At 44.6% G+C, this 26,632-nt stretch overlaps 1 protein-coding gene across 4 annotated transcripts in view; it reads right to left on the bottom strand.

The window, feature by feature from the left end:
- The window catches only part of MXD4 (MAX dimerization protein 4), a 40,403-nt gene extending 13,771 nt beyond the window's left edge, over window positions 1-26,632 (bottom strand). Inside the window, exons 1-3 of one of the 4 annotated variants that reach the window (XM_068943554.1) lie at window positions 26,032-26,632; window positions 25,331-25,430; window positions 15,435-15,464 (exon numbers count right to left, since the gene is read on the bottom strand). In XM_068943554.1, coding sequence (XP_068799655.1) covers window positions 15,435-15,464; window positions 25,331-25,430; window positions 26,032-26,605 — 704 coding nt within the window. In that variant the 5' untranslated portion in view covers window positions 26,606-26,632. Of the gene's footprint in view, window positions 1-15,434; window positions 15,465-25,330; window positions 25,500-26,031 lie in introns of all 4 variants that reach the window. The other 3 variants (XM_068943552.1, XM_068943553.1, XM_068943555.1) reach the window with 3 other exon arrangements.

Raw genomic sequence — 26,632 nt, 5'->3', positions numbered from 1 at the left:
GACCATGCAATCTGAACTAATCATGTTCACAGGATAAAGTCAGAGAGGAGTCTCTAACCAAAAATTCACTTCTGGAACCCAGTGTTCTCAAAGTGCATTTTGAATCAAAGAGTTTTGGGCTGAGCCCATAACTCTAGGTCAGAGACCCCTGAAGTAAGTAATGTTTGTTTTTTCTCTCTAAAAAAAGTTCATATTGCCTCCCTACTGGTTCTGAAATTCAGCATACAATAGAGAAGTTAACTGTAGTCATAACATGATCTTGTTCTTACAGGAAGACTGTTCACAGTTTTATTTATGAAATGCAAATACCTGCGTACAGGGACCATTAGAGGTTTAGTCACCAAGAATCAGCAAATACAGCAGCTCAGGTGCCTTCATGACATGCAGGAATCGTGATGAATACAGACAGCATGATTATTTACATTCTTATCATTATTTTTATGTTTTTAAAAAATGCAGACCAGCAGTACAAACTTCCCCATCATGACTTCCGGATTCACCTGTCACAAAGGTTAAAATCACAAATAGGAACTCTGCCTGCCTTACGACTGCACCATCAGCTCCTTCTTACCCCGAATCACCACAGCTTGATATGGCAAGTCAAGACCTTTTTAGTGGCTACAGCTCTTTGTTTTATGCACAGCCACACTCTGAGTAGTGACAGAGTTTCGATGGAAAAACCTGTAATGGTACGGAACATGAAATGTTTTCATATTATTTTGTATACTCTTGAACAGCATGTGCATACCTACAACGCAGGTATGCATGTAATGATATATCCCGGTCTGTCTAGATAAAGTGCTCAAGCATATATGCCTCACTCTTCTTTAAGCTAACACTTTTCCTTAGAAGACGTATCAGGAACGTTATAGGTACAGCTCTACAATGCTTTCTGCAAGCTAGCAAAGATCATTCTGTACCAGAATACATTTGTTTACAAAGGCTTTTAAAGAGATTATATGTATAAGACTTCAATCTTATAAAAGCATGGCAATTCAGTCATATCAAAATGGTTCCAAATAAAACAATTAATTAATGGTCTTGACAGAACTTAGCATATCTTAGGAGAGAGATTAAATACAAGGAAAGATAATAACCTTCATTAAAGTTTTAAATCCCATCTTCTCCATATTTATGTCAGTCAGAGTTTCAATATTTTTACTCTACAAAAGATACTTCAAATAATATATTTTCAAAAGAGGCTCTCGCTCATACTCAAGCTGCACAATCTGTTTCAATACACAACAAATTTACTTTAGTGAAAAGGGAAGAAAACCTCTTAGTGCTGAAGCACTGTACCATGGCAAGGCACCCAGTGTGCCGCACTCGAACGTTCTGATTGCTACGAGATGTGTGAAATATTTGCTTGCAGCTCAATGCCTCAGAGTCAAAAACAGAAAATTCAGTAGCGCCTTTACAGGAGACCTCTTTGATTTTTATTATACAAGAAAAAAATAAATCAAACATCAGCATTCTATAGTAGATGCACATTTTTGTTTACTAAGAACAAAAACCTAAGTTTTAAGGGTGTGCGGCAGGTGAAGATTCATATGAGGTTTGTTCCAAATCACATTTTTTAATCTAATATCTCATACAGGCCTCTGAAACAAACTTCAGCAGCAAAGCATCCGAGGTAACTAACAATGGAAAGAGCTGCAAGTGCCCTTTCAAAGCGATTCTTAGTGAATTAAATGCAATAGCCCTACAACCAGTGCAACAGCCCATTTCACTTACTTTCATATTAACAAGAAGTTTCATACTCATATGCATGTTCAGTGCTGACAATTTTTGTGCATCTGCTTCACTAAATCTGTGCAGAAATTGGCCAGACTTATTAGCAGCCAGTGGTCTCTGGGTACCTTGTAAGTACCCAAACACAGGACGTTGCTCGCCTATGAAGGCAATGGCTGCAACATGCATCTTAAAATGATCAGCTTTCAATGAGTTAATGCTGAGATGAAATTAGTCATCCACAAGTTTTCATGCGAATACCCCATAGAAATGACTGGTGCTGTTCCTAACTCTTACGCTAAGGAAGACAGTTAGAAGGTAACCTCACCTGCCCATTACATGACCTACCATATCAACGTTCTGTGCTTTTTATCACTCTGAATAATATTTAGCAGTTGTGTATTTCACTATATATAAACATACACTGCAACATTCATATTGCGTTTGATTTACTTTCACTTTGTGCCACTTCGGCTCACTTGCGGAGCCAGGACTCCACACTTTAACTTTGGCTTTCAACCTTCCAAACCTTGCCGCTTGTTTGTGTTTCAGAATATTTGCATGAAACCAGAACCTATTCCTACATTTTTTAAGCAAACATAAGTTAAAGGGAAATATCTACAATACCACAAATATATAAATTTTGGCCAACTAAGCAGACATATAAATGCACATTCACTGTGTTGTAGTGATTACCTTTGGAAAAACATTTCTACTATCCCTCAGAAGTTTAGATTTAAGTTCTCAAAGACCTGTCGCACAGAGGTACATCGATGTTTCTTGCTACAGTCTGACTTCCACAGTCCTGGCTCAGTCGCGCGAGTGCAAGCTGCCAGCAAGGCATGCGAGGGGTGACCCAGGAGATGTCCCCCCGATCCTTGACACACGTCCCCTCTCCCCGCCTCGTACCAGCACGGTGGCCCCTCTCACTCCATGGCCAGCTCCTTCATGTAGCTAATGCACCTGCAGGCTAACCCAGCAAGGAGACAGACCCGAAAGTGGTCGGTTTCCAGCCAGTTCGGTTCCTTGAACTGGCTCATCGGGGGCGCTCAGAGGTACACATGGGCAAGGTGAGCAGGCGGGACTGTGTGAACAAGGGCTTCAAGCAGGTGGGACTCCAGCAGCGCCCACTGGTGCCACTTTTAGCTGTCGGGGAACTGTAGCCTCAGGCTCTCTGGTACTAAGATTTGCAGGACTGACATCTGACCACTTTGTTCGCTCTTTGGATTTTTCCCAGTGCTCCTCCCTGCAGCCAGGCTTGGCTTGACTGGGTTTCCCTAGGCTTCAGCCACCCCTCGTCTTAATTTGCTCTTACCTAAACAGCAGCCACGAAAGGTTTAACAACTTCATGGCCCCAGGTCTAGGAGATAATATAACAGAAATAGGCAAACTTGGAGATGTGCTTCTTGGAAAATTTCAGTTAGAACTTATAAACTAAACAGGGAGCCCTCAAAGTATCACAAGCAAACATAGTGGTGGCTCGATACCATTCCTCTTTCCTGGATGGTGACCATCTCACATTTACACATACAGGATTCCCTGTCCTTTGACCAAAGCCAATAACATCTGACCTGGCAAGAATCTGAGGCAACAGAAATTGAACATGGTGGAAATAGTTGAAATCCTCTGCAGTAAGTTTTCACCCTTGCATGGATTTTTTTTCTCCTCTGCAAAAAAATGGAGATTCCAACCTAGATTTTTGTGTTGCAGCCTTCGGGTTGTACTTACATAGAAAGAATAGAATTTTCTGTACTTTAAATGTTAAAGTCAATGTCAAACAACTGAACAATTCTAACACCTACAAAAAAAGGCATTTCTGCTTCAGATGTTTTCCATTTTTAGACCCGTTACCTACTGATTATCTTTTAACATTTACCTCTTAAGTGCTTTTGAGCAGCAACAAGAGAGGTATCACGTAGTACAACAAGCGTTGCATCATATAGTGCCCACCTAATAAAGGGAGATGAACAGCAGTGCCTGCTGGGAAAATACACAAGTGATGGAAAACATTTATACACACTTGGAAGCAGAGTTTACAAAAAATAATCAGGGGTGTTTTTATTAAAGGTATTAATACTTCATGCATCCAGCCTTCCACTCACTTGTTCTGCGCATTAAAATGCGCACAATGCAATTTATTAGTCCTCCTAAATTAGATCTCTCAAATCTCTCTTTTACTGGCACTCAGCTTGGTAGATTAGATTTTGTCTGTTACTTCAGAATAGTGAGAGCCCAAATCAGATAAGAAAGTGGCACTGGAGGATCAGACCATTCAGGTATCAGGCAGTTTTAATTCTCACTTGAAGTTACCCTTATATACACACGTAGGTACATGCAGTCCCCAATCAAATCCCAATAGCTGTATATTAGTGCAATGCTTTTCAATCTTTGCCAACTGTGGAGCGCTAGATTTCTTCCTATATAGCCAATCCAAACCTGCTCACATAGGTTTGCAATTTTGCAATATATTTGCTTTATCTGCTGCCTTTTCCAGTATTTGTAGGTAATTTGTGGAGCACTGTAGAGCACAGGCTGAAGAGAACTGCCTTTGTTCAAGTAAGGAGAAACTGCATAATGACAGTGGGTTTGCACTGGGTTTGCAGAGGGGAACAGGATGATAAAAATAATTTTCCACAAATTAACAATTCACCAAAAGGTGGTTTAAAATGATTCATTTCGTCTCCCCCACAAAGTGGTTCTGGGGAGCGTGTATGCGGCGCACACACACGCTGATTAAGGCACAAGGTACAGTGTGGCTCTGTGCGCACAAGTTACACGTTTATCAACTGACAACACACCCCAGAGCAAGTTACTGCTTACAAATCAGCTCATGGCTTGAAACCGGCTTTAATTATCAAACTGTTTCCCCACATCAAAATGCTAAGCAAGAACATCGTGTCTCAGGACAGTTGCCAACAGGAAGGATCTTAAAAAAAAAAGGGGGGGGGGTGACTACAATGCTTAGAGAAGCCTAGAGGAGTCGAGCTGCAGCTCAGCACAGCACAGCTCTAAGGAAACAGAGCACAGTACAAGGCCTAGCAAGCCTTTTCTGCCCATTTTAAACCTCCCTTCAGATCTGCTTATTTTATGCATATGTCAAAGGAGAGGAGAAATGTGTTCAAGATTTTTTTTTTGTTTAAACAGTGCATGATACCAAATTGAAGGAGAGGCAAGTCAAGCTGAATTGTTTTAGATAAATTAAAAGCATGCATTGCCTTCACACAGCGAGTCCTAGGACTTCCGATGGCAGATAGCCCGAATTAAATAGCCTTTTCCTGCACGCACTTAAATGGAAAGTGTGAGGCTACAGTACCTGGAATATTGGAGACCTGTGATTGCAGTTTTATTGCCTATTATATCTCTATATCCAAATGCAAAGTAAATGCTAAGTAGCCAAATTAACTAAGGGTCATCTCTAGCTAGACAAATGCTGTAGGAATTCCACCTGGGATCAAAGGCATGATATACCAATGGCAACTAGAGCAAAGCACACAGCAGTTTTAAAACCTAAGCAAAGTTAAGGCCACTGTATCTCCATTTGGGCACCTGAACAACCACTTTCTGGTTCTCAGAAAGTTTTAAGCTCTGACTAGGAAATTAAGTACCAGAAATGTACGCTCAATGCCATTTCTTGCTTCTGTTTTTGCTTTTCCTAATACTTCTCAGTACCTGTGTCTACCAAAGCTTCATGGCCATCTTAGAGGGAAGATCTAATGGCAGCAGCCTAAGCATGCATATGCAAAGCTAACTAGCCTGTTGGAAAGGGGGGGAAGGAGGCAGTGGGTATTGCCGTCTTTTACTGCTGTGGACGTTGGAGAGGTTGACAAAACTGGTAGGAGGACAAGACGGCTGGGATGCCCTCTTGTCCCTGCCGTAGACAGCAGGGTGCCTGTTCCAGCCAAAGACTGGTTCAGGCCCCAAGGAAAAACACACCAAGGAAAAGAGGAAAATAAATCACTCTGAAGTAATTAAGAATACGTGTCATGAAATGTCTTGCTGTACGTCTCAAACTCCTTCACTTATAACTTGAGGTGGATAGAAAAGACTGAGTGTAGGTGTATATATAAACAAATTTAGGGGAAGAATTAAATACACTGACGGTAATTAAATACGGTCTATTCCAAGACTACACTGGATACTCTTACAGTCATGTGAATTAAAATTTCAGCAACACTTAGGCAGTATTTCCCCCAAACAGTGACAGAATCTGGTGATATGGGACAGCGGAGAGTTGCAGATATCCGATAGCCTTATCTCAAAGTTTAGATTTAGCTTGCCACACAGCACAGATAGGGCCTTGTTTATAATTTAATTTACATTCTATTTCCTTTTCCATTGAACAGCCCAAAGTTGATTGTCTTTGTGCCAGAAAGGATGATGCAGTTGAGTAGAACATGAAAGCCATCCATTTTGAGGTGATAAAGTATGGAACAGCTTTAGAAACTCCTTCCCCCCCCACCTTCTCCTTCTTATTCCTTCCCCCCAAAATTCAGCCCAGACTGTTTAAATTCAGTGTCCTGAAATTATCTGGCAATGGAAAGAAAAACCTAAATTTTGGACCCGTTTACCATCCAAGTATGTAAAGTCAGGCAATGGAAACCAGGACACCTGACTATCTATTTCAAATACCTGTTCGCACCTAAAACCAGCAACTGCTTCTAGCCAAATGTACACAGTAAGCTCCCAGGTTTCCCCAACAGAAATGATTTGCTCCAGCCATGCTGCTCATTCCAGCAGCCACCATAAGAGCCCTTCCAATCGGGATCAAGTCGGCTTTCTTGGGGAACTACAGGGTTTGCTACCTTTATGTTTTGTAAATATTAGCTAATGTGGTACGGAAGAAGCACAGTGTTTGTGCAACCGATGTTTGCAAGCGCTGACAGTACTCTCAGCTCCAACAGGAACTGCTGAGTTTGAGTGCAATTACCTGCCAGGCAGGCCCCTTATTTAGCATCTTACATCTTCATTTAGCTACCTAAATTGAAACATCCATCAAACAAAAGCAGATAAATTTGTTAGGCATTAATCCCAAAATGCCAGCTGGGAGGAGAGTACTCAAACCTATTTCTCTAACTTTTTTTAGGATGTTTCACTGCATCCAGAGGCAGTCTTTGGTCACAGGACGGGGGAGCTGACTGCCTTTCTTTCAAGCCTTCCCCCTAGAACATGCAGAGACATTTCCTACCTCCCAGACAGTTTCCTGAATCCTCTCCCTGCTTTCTTGCTCTAAGGGAGAGCCTAACATAGATTTTCTTAACGTAGGGCACGTAGCCCACAACTACAGCTATCAGTTTTAAAGTCGGAGGCATGCAACGGATGACCTGCCGTACATCCATCCAAGCCCATGTGTCTTCTGAATCAGCCAAGCCAGTTTCTCACATACTACACAACTAGCTAAACTAATTTGTATAGAAAAAATACAAATTGTGTAATGTAAGCTGGAATTAAAAAATAATACTAGCCACTTCGATTCATTTGGCAAGTCCTGTTGCTCCATTCTGTTCTAGCAGGATTTGTACAGAATTCAGTTCACGTTTCAGTTTCTATTTCAAAACACTGAGTCCCAAAGCCACCCTCTCCCTTCAAAAATAGCAAAGGAGTCCCAGAGAAAAGAGAGAGAGAAAAGAGAGAGAGAAAAGAGAGAGAGAAAAGAGAGAGAGAAAAGAGAGAGAGAAAAGAGAGAGAGAGAGAGAGAGAGAGAGAAGAGAGAGAGAGAAGAGAGAGAGAAAAGAGAGAGAGAAAAGAGAGAGAGAAAAGAGAGAGAGAAAAGAGAGAGAGAAAAGAGAGAGAGAAAAGAGAGAGAGAAAAGAGAGAGAGAAAAGAAACTTCATCCATTCTTGTGAAACATGCAGTGTTTTAGGACAAGAAAAGTCAGTTTAACTGGATCACCTGTGTTTTTAAAAAATAGGCCCAAATTAAATTGCTGTGAACAAACAGCTTATACTTTTTCATGTTTATGGTCTGCTGGCTAATGTTCATGCCCAGCACAGCTTCTGGAACCTTTACTGCAATACTTTGTAGCTGCCTTGATTTGATTTGGGGCCCAATTCTGCTTGCGCACAGGCATGCACAGCTCCTACTGAAGCGCCCTGAGTTGAGAGCAGAATTGAGCCTGCCACATGCTAAAACCACCATGCGGACTGAGGAAAAAAGAACAGATTAAGAATTAATTGACCTGTAAAGGAGTGGTCTGCAATAAATTTAAGCCATGGATTGTTACATACAAGGGTCCGCCAGTGGAAACGAGGGGAAGGGAAGGGAAAGCAGCACGAAATGTGACAGGATTGTACACACTGTTCCATTCAAAAGCTCCAGTTTGAGTTTGGGACCAGGCCACACTATTCCCAATACTCAAACAACATAACCACCCCATGGAAAGGAGTGTTGAAAACAGAGGTAGAGACACCCATACAGCATATGGGGAGGGAGAGGAGGGAGAGAACAAGAAACCCACAAAACTTATCATCACCTTCAGTCTAGGTTGCTTCCATTGTGTCTGCTCTGATCATGGGGTCATCAAAAACGTGCTCAGAGCACACTTTGGAGGAAATAATCCAGTATCCTGCAAATTCAGTGGGAATTCTGAGCCAATCTTGTGCTAGCAGCCAGAATGGCGCTCTTGGCTTTCAGGTACATTTCTGACTGCCTTCAAATGACGGCAGGTATTGTCTGTATATCCAGTTTTCATCTGCATGGACATAGCTGATTGTGATTCAGACAAGGATCCCCATCATGTTAGGTTAAGGCTAGCTTCAGAGGCCAGTTTCTTAAAGCCCAATAACTGCCTAAATACCTTAAAAAAAAAAAAGTGCCAAAAAAGTTCCAGCTTACTTGCTCAGCTGTAAGGTTAAAAGGAAAACAATTTTTTTTTTTTAATATCTAATTCAACAAATCTTTTTCTCCTCCTACTAACATAGTCATCTCTTTCTCTATTTGCAGGAGATAAGTACCTAGTTGCTGCCAGTATGGATCCAAAGGCACCTGAAAATCTGGCCCATCCATTCTACCATGGCAGATAAGAACTGGTCAAGTTAATTAATAGATGTCCAGAACACGAACCGTCTTTCATATAGTCCATTAGAGGCAGATACACAATGGATTCATGTTTGGAGAGAGACGGACCAACAAATGAAAGTGGAAAAATGCATGCGCTTGCTTTCTTGCTCATCTGCTTTCTGCTACCAATTTGCCTGGCCAGGAAGCACATGGCATTCTGGAGCCCAAATCCAAGACTATACTTAGGCCCCATTCTGTTCAAAGCCCACTTTAGCAGGAAGGAGGACGTTACAGTTTGGTCAAGAGCCTATTTTAGTCAATGTTTCATTGCTGAATAAAAGCTTTGCCCAAAGCACGAGGATGTGTGCATCTCTGACACTTGGAATGTAACTTCCTGAGCAGATTCATCAGCTTAATATACCCCTCCCATCCAAAACAGCAACCCAGGTGGGAAAACACTTTTGGCAGGAGTGTGATCAGCATCACGTTGCCGTATGCACTGAAAAGATGATACTCAGTGCTCTGGAATTTACAATAGTTACTGCAGCATGGAGTACAAAACAAGTCTCTGGTCCTGAGACTTGCCAAATGCCTAGAGGGGAAGAAAAGGTAAGGAAAGCACAGCATTTCAGAGCAAAGCTCTAAGCCTTCTCTCTTATTTCCTTAATTCTACGGAATAATCAGACTCAGAAACACAGGGCAATTTAACAAAAACATAAGATCAAGTTTTTGGTTCTATGGGTCCAGTTTTTCTTTAAAGGCTTTGATATACAAGCTCCAGAAAAATCTTATTACAGCAGTATTAAGACAACTCCTCCTCTCCTTCCTCACTATATACTTTGCTCCTCTCTGTTGGAAGCCTGGCACCTGAGGTTAAACTGCAGGTAAAAAAACAGTTTAAGCTACGACACCAGCCTTGCACTGGCTTAGGCAACTCCTTTTTGCTGACTGCTACAGAGTGGTGACCTCTGACAGAGAGGCAGTAATGCCTGGCAGGGCAGCAAGAGGGGCAGTTGTATCTAGATCAGAGTGGCTGCCTGCTCATGAAGGCACGTCAGGCTCCTAAGACATTACCTTGCTTAAGCTGTGCACAGGTATGTTTATTGCAATTCATCTGGAAGCCATTTTACACTAACCAGACGGTGTAAAAAGATTTTTACTTGAAGAGAAAATAAAAGAAAGTGTTATAATATGGGGGTTAAGCTCTGCTGGTAAGACTAGGTGGTTCCCACCACTAATCTACCAGCCACATTATCTAGACAGTTTATGTATCAACTGTACACATCCTAAAAGCGGTAGCAGTTTTTACAGACTCATAACATAATATTACCTGTACTACGTCAGCAGTTCAGTGATCTCCATGCAACAGCAGCCAGAACTGGATGGTTAGGAGGCATTAAACTGACACAGAACTGAACTGTGCTGTTCTGCATCATAAAGTAATACTGTCACTCGAAGAAGTGATCCCACCCTCTCCTTGTACTGGCATTACGGTTTGTCTGTGACAATGAGCTGGATCAGGAAAATGAAGTGGCTGGAAAAGCAAGCTTCTCCCCTCTCTCCCGCACCAGGAGGAAGCAGGAGCCCATCACCAGCAGTGATGGATGCAACTGCACTGGATTGAACTGATGATGGAAGTACAGCAGCAGAAGTAAAACACATACTGAGTGAAGCTTCCCTGGACCCTCCAGGGAAGGGTATAGGGTATAACTCTATATACCCAGGGTTAAGGTGTAACTCTACCCTCTCCATCCTCCAGCAAGCAGCAGTTTAAAGGACTTCCTAAGCTTTCTCATAACCATTACATCTGATGGAGCAATTTATGCTGCGTAACAGTACCAACTGCAATGGTCGTTTGCAATTTTGAAAAGGCAGCTCCTAATAAAAATAAATATTAAGCATTGTTTTGGTATGCTATTATTTCAGTGACCTTCTTTCTGGCCTTTTTCAAAATGTTCAAGTTTATTAGTTAACTGCTGATAACACGCTTTTTGTTAACCCTGCCATTTACTAACATGAAGAAACCGCATACAAAATTTCAAGACATCCACCTATGCACTCTTTTAAACTTTAAATTCCAAGTAACCCTTATGGGGGAAACTGATGTTGCAATTAACGTAGCTGTGCTTCTAACAAGCTCATCTGTGTTTCTTTCATAAGATAACTGACCATCTATTAGAACTTAACTACAGAGGCACCTACTTTTTTTTTTTTTTTTAAACCAACTAATGCTGCATTCATAATGCTCCTCCCACCAAAATACACATGCATGTCATCAAAGCCTGTATTTATATACAGGTATCTACTTTATACACATGATTATGCAATATAACTACCTTTGCCTGGCAAGATTTTAGGTTTGTTTAAGGACCGCCACAAAAGCACTAGGCAAAATGCAGGACTCCATCATCTTCTACGTGCACAGGAACTCTTTCTGTCTTCACCTGATCAGCAATAATTACATTCCCAGTGCTTCCCAGGGGTGTCCTATTTTGTGGAATGAAGACAGGACAATTTTTACCGCTGCTGTTCCGTTCCTCCTCCTTCTTGACTATAAAATAAACAAAATCCTCCAAGAAAAATACATACGGTTTGACAAATACAAGGGATAACTGCCCATTTAGATCAAGCCCCACCACGTTTACCCAGCCAAAGCACTTAGTCAACTCACAAGCTGCCAGCTTGGGGTCTGCCAGTTTTGAGGTACACTAAAGCATTTCCTCACTAATTCTTAAAGCTGCTCTTTAAAAATATTCAGTGTCGTGAGCTATTTTCAAAGACCTTGCCACAGAAAGGGCAAGATCTCGAGCCCCTACAACAACCGGATTACAAGCTCACCATAGCAAGGCAACAGGAATGAAATCACTTTGTTAGAGAAGGAGCCCCAAGGGTCGGTCAGTCAGTCTTGCTTTTCCTAAGCTCCTTCTGCTTAGGAAAAAAAAAGGATGCACCATCACAGAGAAGTGTCACTTTCTTCTACAGTTCTCCACAAGCTGGAGGGACAAGTCCACACATGAACAGCAGGGCAGATGACTCACTGCCTTCACGCCATAACAAACAGGATCTCCATACAATCTTGAGGGGGAAATACCTTGCTTTTTATATTGTAATGTAGAACTAGCTTAAATTAATGTAAAGAAGTGAGATTATGCTGTACCTTTTTAAGAAGCTTGAGTCTCCGGTGCATTATTGTTTTTTACAGTTTGAAAGTTGAATCCCTCTGCACAGCTGTCAGGTTAGGCTGATTTACAAATTTCCTTGCAAAAAGTCAAGATTAATACCAACCTACTTGCTATTTATATTGCTCAGTGAATGGCTACTGATACAATGCTCTGGTTGGAAACAATAAGTATACACACACACACACGCATATATATTTTGCTATGTCAACAGAAATGTTACATTTGAGTGCCATTCTGATTGACCTACCTTTATTATTAAAATATCTTATAAAACACCAACTGTCCTTAGGACAGAAGATTTCTTCCTTCCCACTTTTTACCTAGGGGGTTTCCTGTTTCATGGCTATAGATGTAAACCTTAGTCACGCAGGACCAAAAGAGGACAGCCAACAGACTGACAAATCCTTACAGAGTTTCTGTATAATGAACACACACAGATGTTCTGAGCAGGGTGTCCTACGGAGATTAAAAACAGAGGGAAAAGAATTTTACATACGAATTGTTGACAAACACTTTACCATAACCGCAGTCTAAAGTCTACCGTATAACTGCGTTTTTGCTGGAACTGTGTCTCTGCTTTCGTTTGTCTTGCCCTGAGCATCCCATCCCCTCAAGAGCACACAGAGAAGAGACCCAGCAGCAGAAAATGCAAATTACAGTAGTGGTGCCAAACAGCAGAGCCTGCATACAGCGAGAACGCGACCACGGCCACTCCCACTGACGTCAAAATCGGAGATAAAACCTCTGCTGTGTGCACGCACAAATGCAGAACCTGAAACAGCACTGTATACCGGTAAATGTCTACTGGGGCTTTCTGGTTAGCGTCAGTTCTGGCTACCTCACCCAGCAGAGAAATGCCCTGTAAGTCAGCAAGCCATTTTCCTGCCCTCCAGCTCTCAGTCCAGCCCATAAACCGCACACGAGTGACTGACCTAAGAGCTGAATGAGATCTGTGTTGCTCCTTTTGGTACTCGGGCAAGCCATCCCAACTGATATTCCCGAACGGGCACGAGATAGACACCTAACGGGTTACGAGAGCAATGAGGAGGATATGAGCTGCCATCTCCTCTCTTCCTCCCTGAGAAGCTCCTGTGAGATAATCAAGCGTGTCTGAGCCAGAAGCATCATGGCTACGTTGAGTCAAAGGCACTGGTCCTGGAAAGGATACACCTCCAAAATCAACATCCAGCGCTCCAGAGCTGGCGGGCAGGGCTGCTTTGGGGGGAAGGCAGAGGAGTCGCTGCTGCCCTGCTGCTACAGAGACTCGCTATGGCTGGGAAACATTAAACCATACAGGATGCTTCATGGATTTTAATGCAATTTTGATAAAATGGAGCAATAAGCAGCACAACCGCTGTTACTGATGCATAAAGTCATGGTTTTGGAGGAGGGGGATGTTAAAACAAAACTTAGCATTCATCACACCTATATGTTGTGTAACTAGCACTGTACACACTGCATCTGCTTTTGTGAATACCAGTTTGCACATACAATTAATTTACACTAATTTACAAGTCGACACCAATTAGCAGGATTAATAAAATTTTGCTTGAAGTAGAGCATATAGTACATCTTTACAAGCTACAACAAGCAGTTATAAATATTATTTACATAATCAGAAAGTGTACCTTGCAGCATACCTATTTTGACCTTGAGATGTTTCTCTTGCCAGAGAAAGAAAAGCCAGCATGGCAAATGTTACATGGTATACCTATTACAAAGATACAATATAGAACTGAAAGTGAGAACAGAAATTGAACAATTAATAGATCCTTCTTCTGCCCCTGCATCTGCTGCTACTTTGCCTTGTTTACTATGCTGCTTAAATATGTTAAGGCAGAGAAGAGGAAAGAAGAGGAAACTCCATACTGAGATAATAAGAAAGACTGAGAGGTTAAAAAAAAAAAAAAAAAAAGGAATATGCAGTTGCAGTTAAGATTATGACAAATCAGTAATGGCAGGGAAAAAGGATGAAATGGAACAGAAGGTCTGGAAAGAGGATGGAAAAAAAAATAAGAAAGTGAGAAAGAAGCATGGTTCGTTGCAAGTGTTTTGAGCCAAAGCTTCTTTTAGGAGGTGTAACTGAAGGGTTGAGTTTTGTGTTAAGTATTTTCTCGAAGGCCCTGTCAGCAGTGCTTGTCAGCTGCTCTCACTGCCTTTACTGATGCACTGTATTCTGCAACCCAGGCCTGCATGGGTGGACTCGAGCTTTCCCAGTTCTTCTCGTCTTTAGAACGACCATGTGGCTTGTAGGCACAGCTATAGTTTACTCATATTACAGTTAAACTACAGGAAAGCATGTAGGCATGCAAGGGAAGTGATGGCCTAGCTGCTGAATAATTGCTGCCATAGAACAGATTTCAAGAAAAACACAAAACAAAACAAAAAAAAAGAGTTCAGTCTTCTTGTGGGATGCACCCAGAACAACATCGAGGACGGGCACTGCCTTTCAGAATCTTGCTAATTCCATCAAAAACAACCATCAGCCATTTTTGACATATTCAGAAGCATGGGAATAGGTTCAAGCCACGCTCACACTCATGCACACACCCCTTGCCTTCTTTGGATCCCTGAAAACCAAAATTGCACAAGCCACAGGAACAAGGACAGAACTACTACCCAGAAAGCAGTCCATCCTGGTGCCTGAATGACCGACCAGTGAAAGGAAGCGATCCTACACTGAGGGGGGGCCAAGGAGCTGCTCAGCAGGGGAACCGAAAGCCCGGGTGAAGAAGGGCCCCTTTTGCAGTCTCCAACTCTCTGTGCACATCTCCAGAGCAGTGCACCCCAGGAGAATGACTGCAGCTAAAAAGCCCCTTTGCAAACAAATGCTGACAAGATACAATAGAGGGTAAACATCCTTTCCAAAACCATGCAAACATGAGTTCTTTAAAAAAAAAAAATCAGGTCTTCAGGGTCTAACGACTGTCCTTAATAAATAAGCACAGCTTTTCACAGCACTGAATACACAGAACCAGGGCTGCGACTCAGGAGTTACTGCTTTCCAGCCCACACAAGGTTCCCTGGAAGGGAACATACACCAGCAAAGGAGCAGATTTAGGGGTAAGTATGTTTATAGGTACTTACAGTCAATGGGAATTACAGGACTAAAACTAAGTGTATTTAAAGTAGATGTGCTTTAAAAAAAAAAAAAATCCTACATAACATATTGTTCCCAGAGACTATCTACCTTAATCACAATATCCTTCGGTGATACCTACAACATTTAACACCTGTAGCAAGTAGTTTCTAGGATCAGATTCTTTATTAGTAACAGTGAGCCAATATTTAACCAGTTACAGCATTAAACAGTCAAAAGCTAATTATGAGGGATGTTTCAAAAACAGCATACTGAACGACAGAAAACCCCAAATAAGATTACAGCTATTAGATTTCAGTCGATTTGTTAAAAAGCTTAATAAATCATTCAATGCAGAGTCAAGAATTTTCAACACATTATCCTTAAGCATAGTAATTCTAATGTTAGCCATACATCTTTTAATTTGCATTTTTCTCAAGACTTACCTATGTTTTTCTAGTTCGTTGTGTGATGACCTATTAAAAAGAGAAAAGAAATACTAGTGAAAAAGATGAATACCAAGATTTAGAATATTTAAAAGTCATCACCTCCATAACTTGCAAAATAGCTCTCTAAAACATATCTTTATATGGATTATGAAATAGCTTATCTGTTAAATTGGTTCCCTTTTACATCCCTTAAATACTGCAAGGTATCAACTTAATTTCTGTGAGTAAACTGTGGGTTTGGGGGAAATTATAATAAATTTGCATATATATGTTTTTAATAGATTCAGAAACAGAATTAGACGTTAAAAAAAATGATCAAGTTAGTACGAAAAACAGCCCACAAAATTTTCATCTGTGAAGAAAAATTATGAGGGGGCAGAAAGTGTTATAAGATCTACATGGTAATGGGTAAGAGTAAAAGCACCTGGAAAGCTAGCTTTCAAGAAGTCCAAAGAAAAGCTGAAAGAAAAATCAGCAGCTAACTACTGCTGTTTCTGTTGACATCTTAATGCCAAAAAAGAGGCATCCTCTTCAAGTTGTCTGAGTCTACGAGCAGATAAAAAATATCACAGTCTCTGAGCTGACCACACTGGTATGCTATTCTCTTCCTATCTACCGACACTTGAGGGTTTTTTTTTTTTTTTTTCAATGCTTCAGGTTTTTTGCCGTTAGAAGCAGCCTTAACTTCTTGGAGGATTTTTTAATTGATTCAGCTGGAAATATCAGTTCTATTTATTTACACAGCTCACATTAAAAACATTCCTAAAATGAAGTTATGGCCACCACTTCAAAAGCAGCAACTTCCTGGACCATTAGTTTTGTCCGACTAAAAACATTTCTAGTATATAAGGATCAAAAGATACAAAGGCAGTGGCAGCTTTTGCGGCTGGCAGATTACGTCAAAGCAGCTCTCCTACAATGCACTATAACCCCTGCCTGCATCTGGGCATTATGTGTGGACAGAGGTTGCTTTGTTGAGGCCTGAGGTGTAAATGCACAGCCCATTCTCACCCACAGGGTGAGCAGAGACATCACTGGGTGCGAAATTCTTCCTACACAAATGCGTAATTCGCGCAGCGGCAAACCGTTCTGCCTCCCCCCCGCCCCGGCCCCGACCGCACGCACATGCATGTCGATGCTGCAGCATATCTAAACGTTACTGATGAGAACGGCACTGCTAACGCGGCTCTCTGGCTGCAGAGAGGAACGACTGAAGCAAAGCGCATGCAAAGAAATCACTGCTGAACAAATGTGCAAGCCATCCGTTCCAAGCCAGCGCAGCTCCCGATGCCTGAAGTGAACCGTCCCCTCTGCAGGTAAGAGAAAACTCAAGTACTCACAAGGTTTGGGGCTGATGCTAATTCACTTTCACTGGAAAGGATCCCAGTGTCATTACTAAGACATGAACTGTATCAGCTATCACCTGGCATCTTTTTCTGAAGAGCCTATCAGATTTTTATTTGTAAACTAGTTGCACCAAGTGAGCTCTGACCAGGGGGTGTATGTACTCCAACAAGACCGTATCAGTGTTTCTGACCCCTACACCAACACTAGAAGCGTTTTAAACATATTCTGAGCTACGTTAATAGGCCAAAACGGACTGGTTTACTGTGATTTACTGTCTTCCCTGTTTGACTATAATAAGGGGATATTTTTATTCCCCACTACCTACATACACCGCGATCAAATTTTTCTCCCGGAAAAGTGAAGAACACTATGCCAGCTCAGCCAGTGTTTACACAAACACACAGAAAATAAAGGTCCAGGAGGAAACCGTTCTCCCTAAGCAGTCCCAACAGGCCTTTCAAATCTCAGATTCACTGTTCACTGGGGACTCCATCAGAGCGAAGCAATACAGGCTATAGCGCCTATGTCTATCCCTATGGCAAAAACGTCAGGGAAGTCACTCCCGTTATACCCGAGGTGAACAAGAGCCGCTGCAACCGGCCAGCTCCAATCTGCCTTCTCTCCCTTTGCCTGGTGCGACAGAGCTCGTACGCAACTCCGGCCAGCCCGGCTGCTGACAGCTCTGCAAGCAGAAGAGCCGTTTACCAAGAAATTCTCCCTGAACAAAATATTTTGCTAGGCAAAGAGAGGACACAGCGAAGAACCTGAAAAGTCCCTCTGCATGCAAGACCGCTGTTACGCCTGAGGGGTGCTTCGGGCGTTTGCTTTAGGTCCCTACAGCTTTGGAGTACAGCACAGCTGCACTCCCCAGCTGTACCAGCTACAAAGCGAAGCAGCTACCAGCACGTGCCTCCCTCTGCACAGCTCCTGGGGACCCAGAAGCAAACCCAGGTGCCAGCCACCCATTTCAGGAAGCGCAGGGAGGCCAAGTGAGTTGACTGATTAATACCTGAACTGTCGGGCCCTATCCAGGAACCAAAAAACGAGAGTTTTGACATTTAACCTGATAAGTTGCTCCATCTCCAGAACAGGCTAGCTACCCTATTTAGACTAAACGCTGCTGTTTTCTCTCTCACTTTTTGGAGTATAGCGTATTGAAAGAATATTCATCTCTGCTTTTCATGCAACCTGAAGTGAGCAAAAAAATGTAAGAGTTTGTCTGCACATAAGCCAGCACCCCCAACACTGCCTAAATTTTGAACTGGTGTCTTTTATTACTTCAGTGACAGGTAGTGTGTGGACCAGACCTAAGAAGAAAGGAAACAGCATGAACAAAGGAACAATCTGCCATTTAAAATGTATGTACATTTTTATATATATTTATCGCAGAGGCAGATTTACGACTGCGGTTCACAGACAAACGGTCTTTGTTTGGAGCCCCTCAGAAGTGGCAGCAAGAGAAGGAAGCCTTTGGGGGTGAGTTTAAGTTCCCTATACTGGCTTCTGGAGCTTCACCCAAAATTTTGGTGAGTTGGGGGCAGCCGTGATGACGGAAAGACATCAGTAAAAAGCCTTAGATTAAAAAAAGGCAAAAAATAAACACTAAAAAACCCCAACCAAATCACCGATTCGGAAAGAAGAGACCGGGAACGCTGCTGCCCGGCGCTATTCATTTGCGGTGCCTGCACTGTTCACCTGAGACAGCACTAATACTCACTTAGCAAACGCCAAGCAGTCAACCAGCGATTCAGCTGCAGTTTTACTCTCTCAGTGAATAAACTGTCAAATGAAGATTTGAAACAAGGGGGAGGAGCCAAGTAAATCCAGATTCTGGAGCTTGCACAGCATCTTGCAAACGAACAGCATTTCCCCCTCGCTGGAGGCTGGAGCTCCTCTCCCGTCCAGCACCCTCCCTCCCCCAAACTAGACCTCTCGGTGATTGCGTTCGAGCTGCGCTGTCAACGCAAGGTTCAGCGTACACAGCTCAGCTCTTACGGTGGGCGCTAATCAAGACGACTGGAAGACTAACCCAGAAAAAACAGATCCAAGGAAAAAAAAAAAAAAAAAAAAGAGTAATTTTCGAGCAGCGTACTGAGCTGCTGAGCTCCCCGCGCGGTCGCGCCGAGGCGAAAGCCAGCAAAAGGAAGGTGATGAGGCCTCACCACCGCACCGAGACTTCATCACGTTGGGTGCTCTGCCTGCTCCGTTGGTAAGACACCCTCCTCCGCCTCTTCCACCCGTTTGCCTCACCGCATCGTCTCTCTTGTCAAAACGCAGGAATTTAAACACCGTTTACATTTCTTCCAGCAATGCTGACGGGAGTCAGGTCCCAGCTGCAAGTCACCGACGAGCTCCTGGCTGCCACCCCGCTTTCACCCATCCCAGCAAGTAGAGCAGCCTAGTTAATGAAGAGCTTAAAACGGTGGCCAGCGTCTTGCACGGGCCAGGGCTGTCGGGCACAGAGGGGGCTCGCGGAGTCGGACTGCCCACGGGCAGAGGTGGACAGCCAGGCTTCGCCAGCGGGCAGCACGGCACCCCGCGCCACGCAGCCCGTCCAGGAGAAACCGGCAAGGCAAGAGCCACGCCGCCGGCGCTCACGTTTCGCCGAAGGAACAAGAACAGGGCACCAGGTTTCACGAGACGCTGCACACGTGTCCGCGTCCGAGGCAAAGCCCCCAGCGGGCTGGTGCGTCAGGGAGCGCGCGGCTCACGAACCCTGCCTTCGCCCCTCTGCCCCGCCACGCGCCTGTCGTGCGGCTTTTCGCCGCCAAGGTCCCGATTCCCTCGCGGGGAATCGCCTGCCAGCACGCGGAGCGACGCACGTGGAGCGCTACACCCAAACCACCCAAGATGCGGAGGAGCGCAGCGCTGAACCTGCGGGTGCAAACACACCTTCTGCCCAGTATCCGCTGCCCCAGGCTTTTTTCTTCTGTTTTAAACTGGACACAGCACTTGAAGCCCGGCTAAGAAACCGTGTGTCTGCCCGGAATTAATCTACTGGAAATGACTTTTGCATTCTCCTCATAGCAAAACGTAGCCAGTTGTGCAGATACAGCTGGGAGCTGGGAAAGAGGCATATTGGCACACTCGCTTACGCAGAGCCCTGGCTCCAGAGTCTGACTCAAGTTTGTGCTGCCACATGTTTGCAGCAGCGAGGGCAGAACGCGCTTCTAACATGGTGACAATTCCTTTTCCTTCATTACAAAAACGCTGCAGCTCCCAGGCGTTACAGGCTTACTACAGTACCGCAGGGGTGACGGATCAGTTTGCTGAGATTTATTATATTAGGACTGCATTTATCAGTTGGAAAGGCAAGCTCAGCAACATCGATGGTTGCCCCTCTGGCTTCAGTTGTAGGAAAGCAAACCTAGAGGGATCCATCAAATTCAGAAAGCAAAAAAGCAGAGAAGTCATGTCTCCACAGTCTGGTTTACGGAGCTTCACTCTCAGCCTTCCACAAAAGGAAAAAAGAAAAAATAATAATAATAGAAAAAAGTCAGGCTCTGACCCTAAGCTGCTTTGTGTGGGCACGGACTAACATCTGCAAGGAGCAAGGAGCTTGCTCCGTGGGCCACAGGCTGCCTGTCGCTGCGAGCCAACATTAACAAAGGAATTCGGACATTAAACTCTGTTTTTATTTGAAACACCAAACGCAGCTTTCATCCTTTTCTACGTCCAACCCTTCACCAGAACACAGCACAAAGTACAAATCTATTTATATAACACATTAACATAAATACTAATTTTAATAGAGGCAGAAGATATATTTATAAACCTGCATTTATTTTGCTTTCATTCTCTCCCCCCACCAAAATAAACCGGCTCCTAAATGTACAGGCCAAGCACACTGCACCGCTGACTCCCAATTCCTTTCTCTGCAAGTAAATTTAACTGTGACTTCAGTAGACTGGCAGCTAACACTAAGATTTCAGTTTTCATTTTACCTTATTTCTGATCCTTTCGTGGCAAAGACACAGCCTGAGCTCCACCGTTCAAGGGCAAATACCACCCCTTGCACTCACGCACAGCTCAAGACATCAGACACTCACGGTTTTAAATCCACCTTTCCCAGGGGTAAGAACACAGCATATAAGCACCAGAGGATCAAGTCCTCCAAAGCTAATTATTTTATGTTCTGGCAGTGTCATGAAGGATATTGTCCACATGGGGCTCAGTTCAAACTGTCTCCCCTCCCCCCTCTTTTTTTATAAGCACAGAAACATATAGATTTGAAATTGTCATTGCAGACGGGAAACAAGAAAGCCCAATTATCTGCAGGCTAACGTGGTTTTCTGTGCAAGTGCCTTTCCTTACTAGCAAACGTCACTAAATTTCAGATTTGTGTAATATTCTTCCTCAGCAAATTGCATACATCTGTTATCTATCCATTTCACGGGATCAAACTGCAATCTTGGGGAGACATTTGAATACTTGTTATTACAATTTTCAAGGCATAACTCCACTAAATCCAGCTCTTCGTTTTATGCCATTTCTTTAATTCCAGCTACACAATAACAAAGCTTATTAGACGGCATTGCACTGCTCTAGGAACCACAGTTATTGCTCTGTGGAGACATTGATCATACCACGGCCAAGTGCATGGTGAGCATTAGTGAAACAAGGAGCTGTGACCTAGGTCTACCTCCCCTGCCCCCAAAAGTCAATTATAGGCTTGTGCCTTTCTCAAATCTCCTGTTCTCCTTGCAAAACAAGAATCCAGTTTCGTTTGTCAGAGGATTTTGGTCCAAACTACTGGAGGAGAACAAGTCTGAATCTCGCAGAGGACACTGCATAAACAAACAAAGCAGAAAGATACAAAGAACAAAAACACGTTGTATGGCCTGGTTTGTGTGAGGTGGGAAAGGGTACATCGCAGGAAATTTAGTAAGAAGAAAACACACGAATCAAATAATTGTGGCGCAGAAGTGAAAAAAATGGCTGCAAGTTATGTCTGATCGCCAGCAACAGCCCTGAGAATTTTCTGTTTAGCAACGAACTATTAATGGCCACTTCAAATTTCAATTAAAAACCATGAGCAGACAAAGCCAAACTGTTAAATTCCTGCGGCAGGCAGGAGGCTTACAGATTTCTGTTAATTAAATGCAGTTATGCTGATGTTTTTCCCTGTATGAATCCAAACCTGTCGGAATCACTTTCTCCTTTCGCCGCGACCCAGAGGCTAGCCATCTTCTAGCCCAGACGCGACCAACCTGTCCGAAGTGCTGTCAGTCCTGCTCCCCCTTCTTCTCCCCAGCATCCCGGGCTCGCTAGCCAAAGTCAACCGCATCTGACAAGGGGACGGAAGACTCGAGATACAGTTTCGTACATGTCACATGAACATCACCACCGTCTCGGCAAAGGAAGGGGCCGCCGATTAGCGCCCTCGCTGCCAGCCAGCCCTCTGCCCGGCCCCAAATCAGCTGGCCAGCGAGGACACCTGTACCAGCCGGCCAGGCAGCCGGCCGGGCCACGCTGCTCTCTCCGAGGCGGGCAGGCAGCACGGGGCAGAACTGAGAGAACAAAGAAGTGCGCAGCACACCGGGCTTCCTTGCATCTGACAGTTTTCTCCTTCTCCCCCTGTTCTGATTTTCGAAAAATGTGGAGGAAGATGTTTGTCACGCTCTAAAATTATATATAAAAAATTTTATATATATATAAAATATATATATATCTATGTATATATAAAAAGATATATATATCTATATGAAGATACATATATAGTGCACTTTAGGTGATCAGATGGCATAAACACAGGGAGCTGAGGGTGCTGCAGGACACAAAAATAGATAATGAAAACAACAACAAAGCCCCTGCAGTTTCAAAGTATGCAGTTATCTGCTCCATTCCTACTCCTCCACCATGAAATATATATTGTTATATGCATACTAAAACAAAACAAAACACAATTAATTAGGTGTAAACTCCAGGCACGTAAGAAATCGTGCCTGCACACATGTGAAGCTCCAAACCTAGTACTTCTGCAAAACGGCTGAAGTGAAGCAACGGACAAACACTTTGCCCAGTGGTTCACATCACCCACGACCACTGCGGATCCTCCGAACTTTGGCCAGTCGTCTGCCTCTGTTAATCTTTGAGTTGCTCAGGAAGATTTAACTGTATTGACAGAGATTCAGATTCCAGTCTGAGGGTCGGACCGCATATCCCACAAGCTCAAAATATTAGTAATCGGGGATGCTAGCGTACTTCGTGACTTTTAGATTGTATGCTCAAACGTAAGGATAATTTCTCCCCCTCAAATTTAAGTTCATAGGAAAACCTGAGCAGCAATTATTAGAAGCGGGTACCGAGTCAGTAAGTACAAGGCAGAGGTGCCCACACAGTTCTGCTGATGCACCTCAACCCTTGAAATAGCAGCATGCTGCATCAAAGCAATGCGTCTCTGCTTTACCGACTGACATGTACGCCTAGGGTCCATGCTGAACTAGACAAGCCACATTCATGGTGGTGGCCACGTCTGAAGCCACTTCTCCAGAAGTATTATCTTGTCCCAGAATATAAACAGCGCATCCCTAATCTATTCACCGCAGCCAGGAGAAAGGAAAGTATAAGTAAATATGTACATTGCATACTATAGGATGGCATTTTTGAAGGCTACCACTGCTAGAGAAGGAGAATCAGAAAAAAAAGTCTGAACAGGAATATTTGAATCTATAGTCCAAAAAATGCAGGATGGTAACTGCAAGCAGACATGCATGTCTCAGCTTTAATAATGCTAGCAAATCTGTTACCAGAAATCTTTTAATTCTGCTGTATTTGATAGATTACAAATCCTCTCCTAAAAACTCCTGAAAGCAGCTTACAGTTCAAACAAATAACCATTTTGCAGTGGATGACAAGAGACTGAAGAAAGGAAATGACGGAATAATAGTTCTGTAAGTAGCAAAGATTTCTCGAATTCAAGAGACAGAAAAGAAGAAACCTGTACATTTCAGTGAACACTTAACAGCTGATCTAATCTTACGAGATCTGCTCAGATTAGCTGTCAGTTTTGTTTTTTTTTTTTTAAAGGCAGCAAGTATGCTATCTAATAATGAAAAATATTCAGGAGCAAAGCGCCCCAGAACACAAGACACCTCCCATTCCTGTTGACTTTCTTTTTAGGACGAGCTGACGTCTTCTCTACGCTCCAATACGAGACAAGCAACTCAACTACAGACAAAATTTTAGGCTACTGCAATTAGCACACCTGGAAGCGTCTGCCTTGTTTAGAGCAGGGGGAGAGGGGGGACAAGTTGCTTCCCCCATTTCCTCACTGATCTTCCAGACATATTGCTCCGCCGCGGTAGGCGAGAAGCACAGCGCTCACGAGCTCGTGTTTTCCTCAAGGAGGGAGCTAGTCAGCTTTTGATTTCAGTTTGCCTCTTAAGCGCCCCGCAGGCGCCGGTCGTCCAGCCGCACCTCTCCGGCACCGGCAGGCCCAGCTCCGGCACCGTGCGGGATCCCTGCCGGAGCGAGCAAGAGCAGAGCAGGCCCATTGAGACTGGCTTCCAATTTGGAAAACCAGTCACGTGCCAGCCGAGTTCATTTTAGGCTATTCTACAGGAACCACCATCCACCACGACCGCGCGGAGCGGGGCCGGCGCCGGGCAGAGCGCCGCCGCCCCGGGGGGCGAAGCAGGCCCCGCCGGGCACGGTCCTCCCCGCTGCGCCCCGAGCAGCCCTGCCAGAGCAAAGCAGGGCAGGCACCACACAGGACTGGAGGAGTTCCCAGCCAGGGGCCGGCGCTGTCCCTGTAAGACAGCCTCCTGCACGTACACAGCCACTGCCGGAGCAGCAAACAAAGCTGCAGAGAGCCTGCGCGCAGCAGCCTTCTGCTAATGCCATCGCGGCACAGGTAGCGGCTGCGGGAAAAACAGCAAACGACCACGACCACAAAACGGCAGGCGGCAATCACGATAAATAACGCACGAGTCATGCACGCTGACGGATCGGCATGCGACAGGCTGGCTGGCCACCCGGCGCGCAGAGGGGCAGCAGAAGCCCTGGAGAGGTCAACTTCGCTCCGACACCTTTCTTATTTAATACTTACAGGAGAAGTTCAAGTGCGCTGCTGGATCCTCCCCCCGCCACCCCACACGCGCTCCCCCTCCACCGGCCAGCGCCGCACTGCAACCGGAGGCTGCATCTGCTCTCGCTGCAATGGAGGAGGCGGCCGGTTTGCTGCCCGTGGTTTATAAATAAACGCTGGGGGAAATTAGTGCCATGCAAAGAGAAGTCTGGATGGCAATTATGGTGTTAAGATCCGCAGTAAAAGCCGCTGCTGGTGAGCGAGGAGCAGAAGGAGCGATGAGGGCGGATGGTTTAGAAGTGCAGTGAGTACTAAGGAGATGGTGTACGCGTGGCAGTGTTTATATGAGAGATCAAAACAGAGCCAAGCCCATCCAGGGAAAAAATGGCGACTACCGGGATGGGGGAAACTAAGACACTGGATTAGTTATTATTTTTAATAAATGTAGGCACTGCACATAAGCTAGACACATTGGAAAAGCTGCCGATTCATTCTGAAAAAGCGGTGCGTCTATTACCTGTTATTCTGGGATTTTCTGGCCATGGTGCCTGCCTTTGTTTTCTTTCTGGAATAGTCACTATCGAAGGGTAACACTGATGCATAGCCATGTTCTGCTTCTAGGGACAAAGTCAGCATTAGTGGCAATATATTTTTTCCATGCATTTTTTTCCTCCTTTGCAGGAACGCTAGGGTAAAGAACAGAATTTTTTTGGTTGATTTGTTTGGATTTTATTCTGGCATCTTTTAAAAGAAACGAGACAAAAAAAATATAACAACTCAGTAACAAAAAAGTGTGCCGAAATTAGGAGGATTATTGAGTGCATATTAAAAATTAGGCGGATCATGCAAAAATCTCGCAACACTGCACTAAGGAATGGGGGGGGGGAAGGGGAAAAACTGCAATACAACAACAACTGCAACGGAGAGAGCGGTGGAAGGGATCCTGAGAGCTGCAACAGACACACAATCCCCATCCAGAGCTTGCCAAAAAAACCAGCAATGATTATATATATATAGAGAGAGATATATATTAAAAAAAAAAAAGGGATAGTTTTGTTCCTCCCCCAGTGCAATGCATCTGGCGGAGCCCGTGCAAGCCGCGGGCTCCCTGGCAGGTGAGGGGCCGGGGGCTCGTCCCCGAGCAGGGGGCGTCCGCGATCGCCACACAACAAAGGGAGTGAGCGGCTCAAAGTGCCTGCGAGTGACTGCTCCCAGTACCTCGGTCTCTTCTCTCCAAGTACTCAGCCGCTTCCAGGAGGATTAACAGAGAGTTCAACTCCATGGCTGCGTGTGCCGAGCCGTGCCGTGCCGTGCCGTGCCGAGCCGAGCCGTGCCGAGCCGTGCCGAGCCTCGCCCCCCCCGCAGCCCGGCCGCCCCGCTCCGCTCCGCGCCGCACCGCGCACCGCGCCGAGTTCACGCGCGGGGGGACTTCCAAGTCCCCTGTTATAAGGCACCTCTCTCTCAACCTACATTTGACACAATGGCGACAGGCAGCGGGCGCGGCCAATGGCCGGCAGCGATTCCGCGAAGGGGCGGGACGCGGCGATGCGGCGGGGCCAATCCGGAGCGAGGCGCTCCCCCCCCCCCCACCACCCTCCGCCTTTTCCTCAGGCTGGGGCAGAGAATGTTGACAGATCCCGATCTCCCCTCTGATAGGCTGGCCACTATAGTAACAATTTAGAAGCCGAAGCTTAGCAACAGCACGTGGTGGCCCGGCCCCCGCGCTCGCTGACTGGCCGGCTTTTTGCATGTTAAGCAGGTAGCGGCAGCTGATTGGCGAGCGGCGCGCCATGCAAATGAAGGGGCGCAACGGGCCAAT

Source organism: Struthio camelus, chromosome 4, assembly GCF_040807025.1.
Source record: "Struthio camelus isolate bStrCam1 chromosome 4, bStrCam1.hap1, whole genome shotgun sequence".
In the NCBI taxonomy this organism is placed as follows: Eukaryota; Metazoa; Chordata; class Aves; order Struthioniformes; family Struthionidae; genus Struthio; species Struthio camelus.
This window is presented reverse-complemented; position numbering and strand designations above follow the sequence as displayed.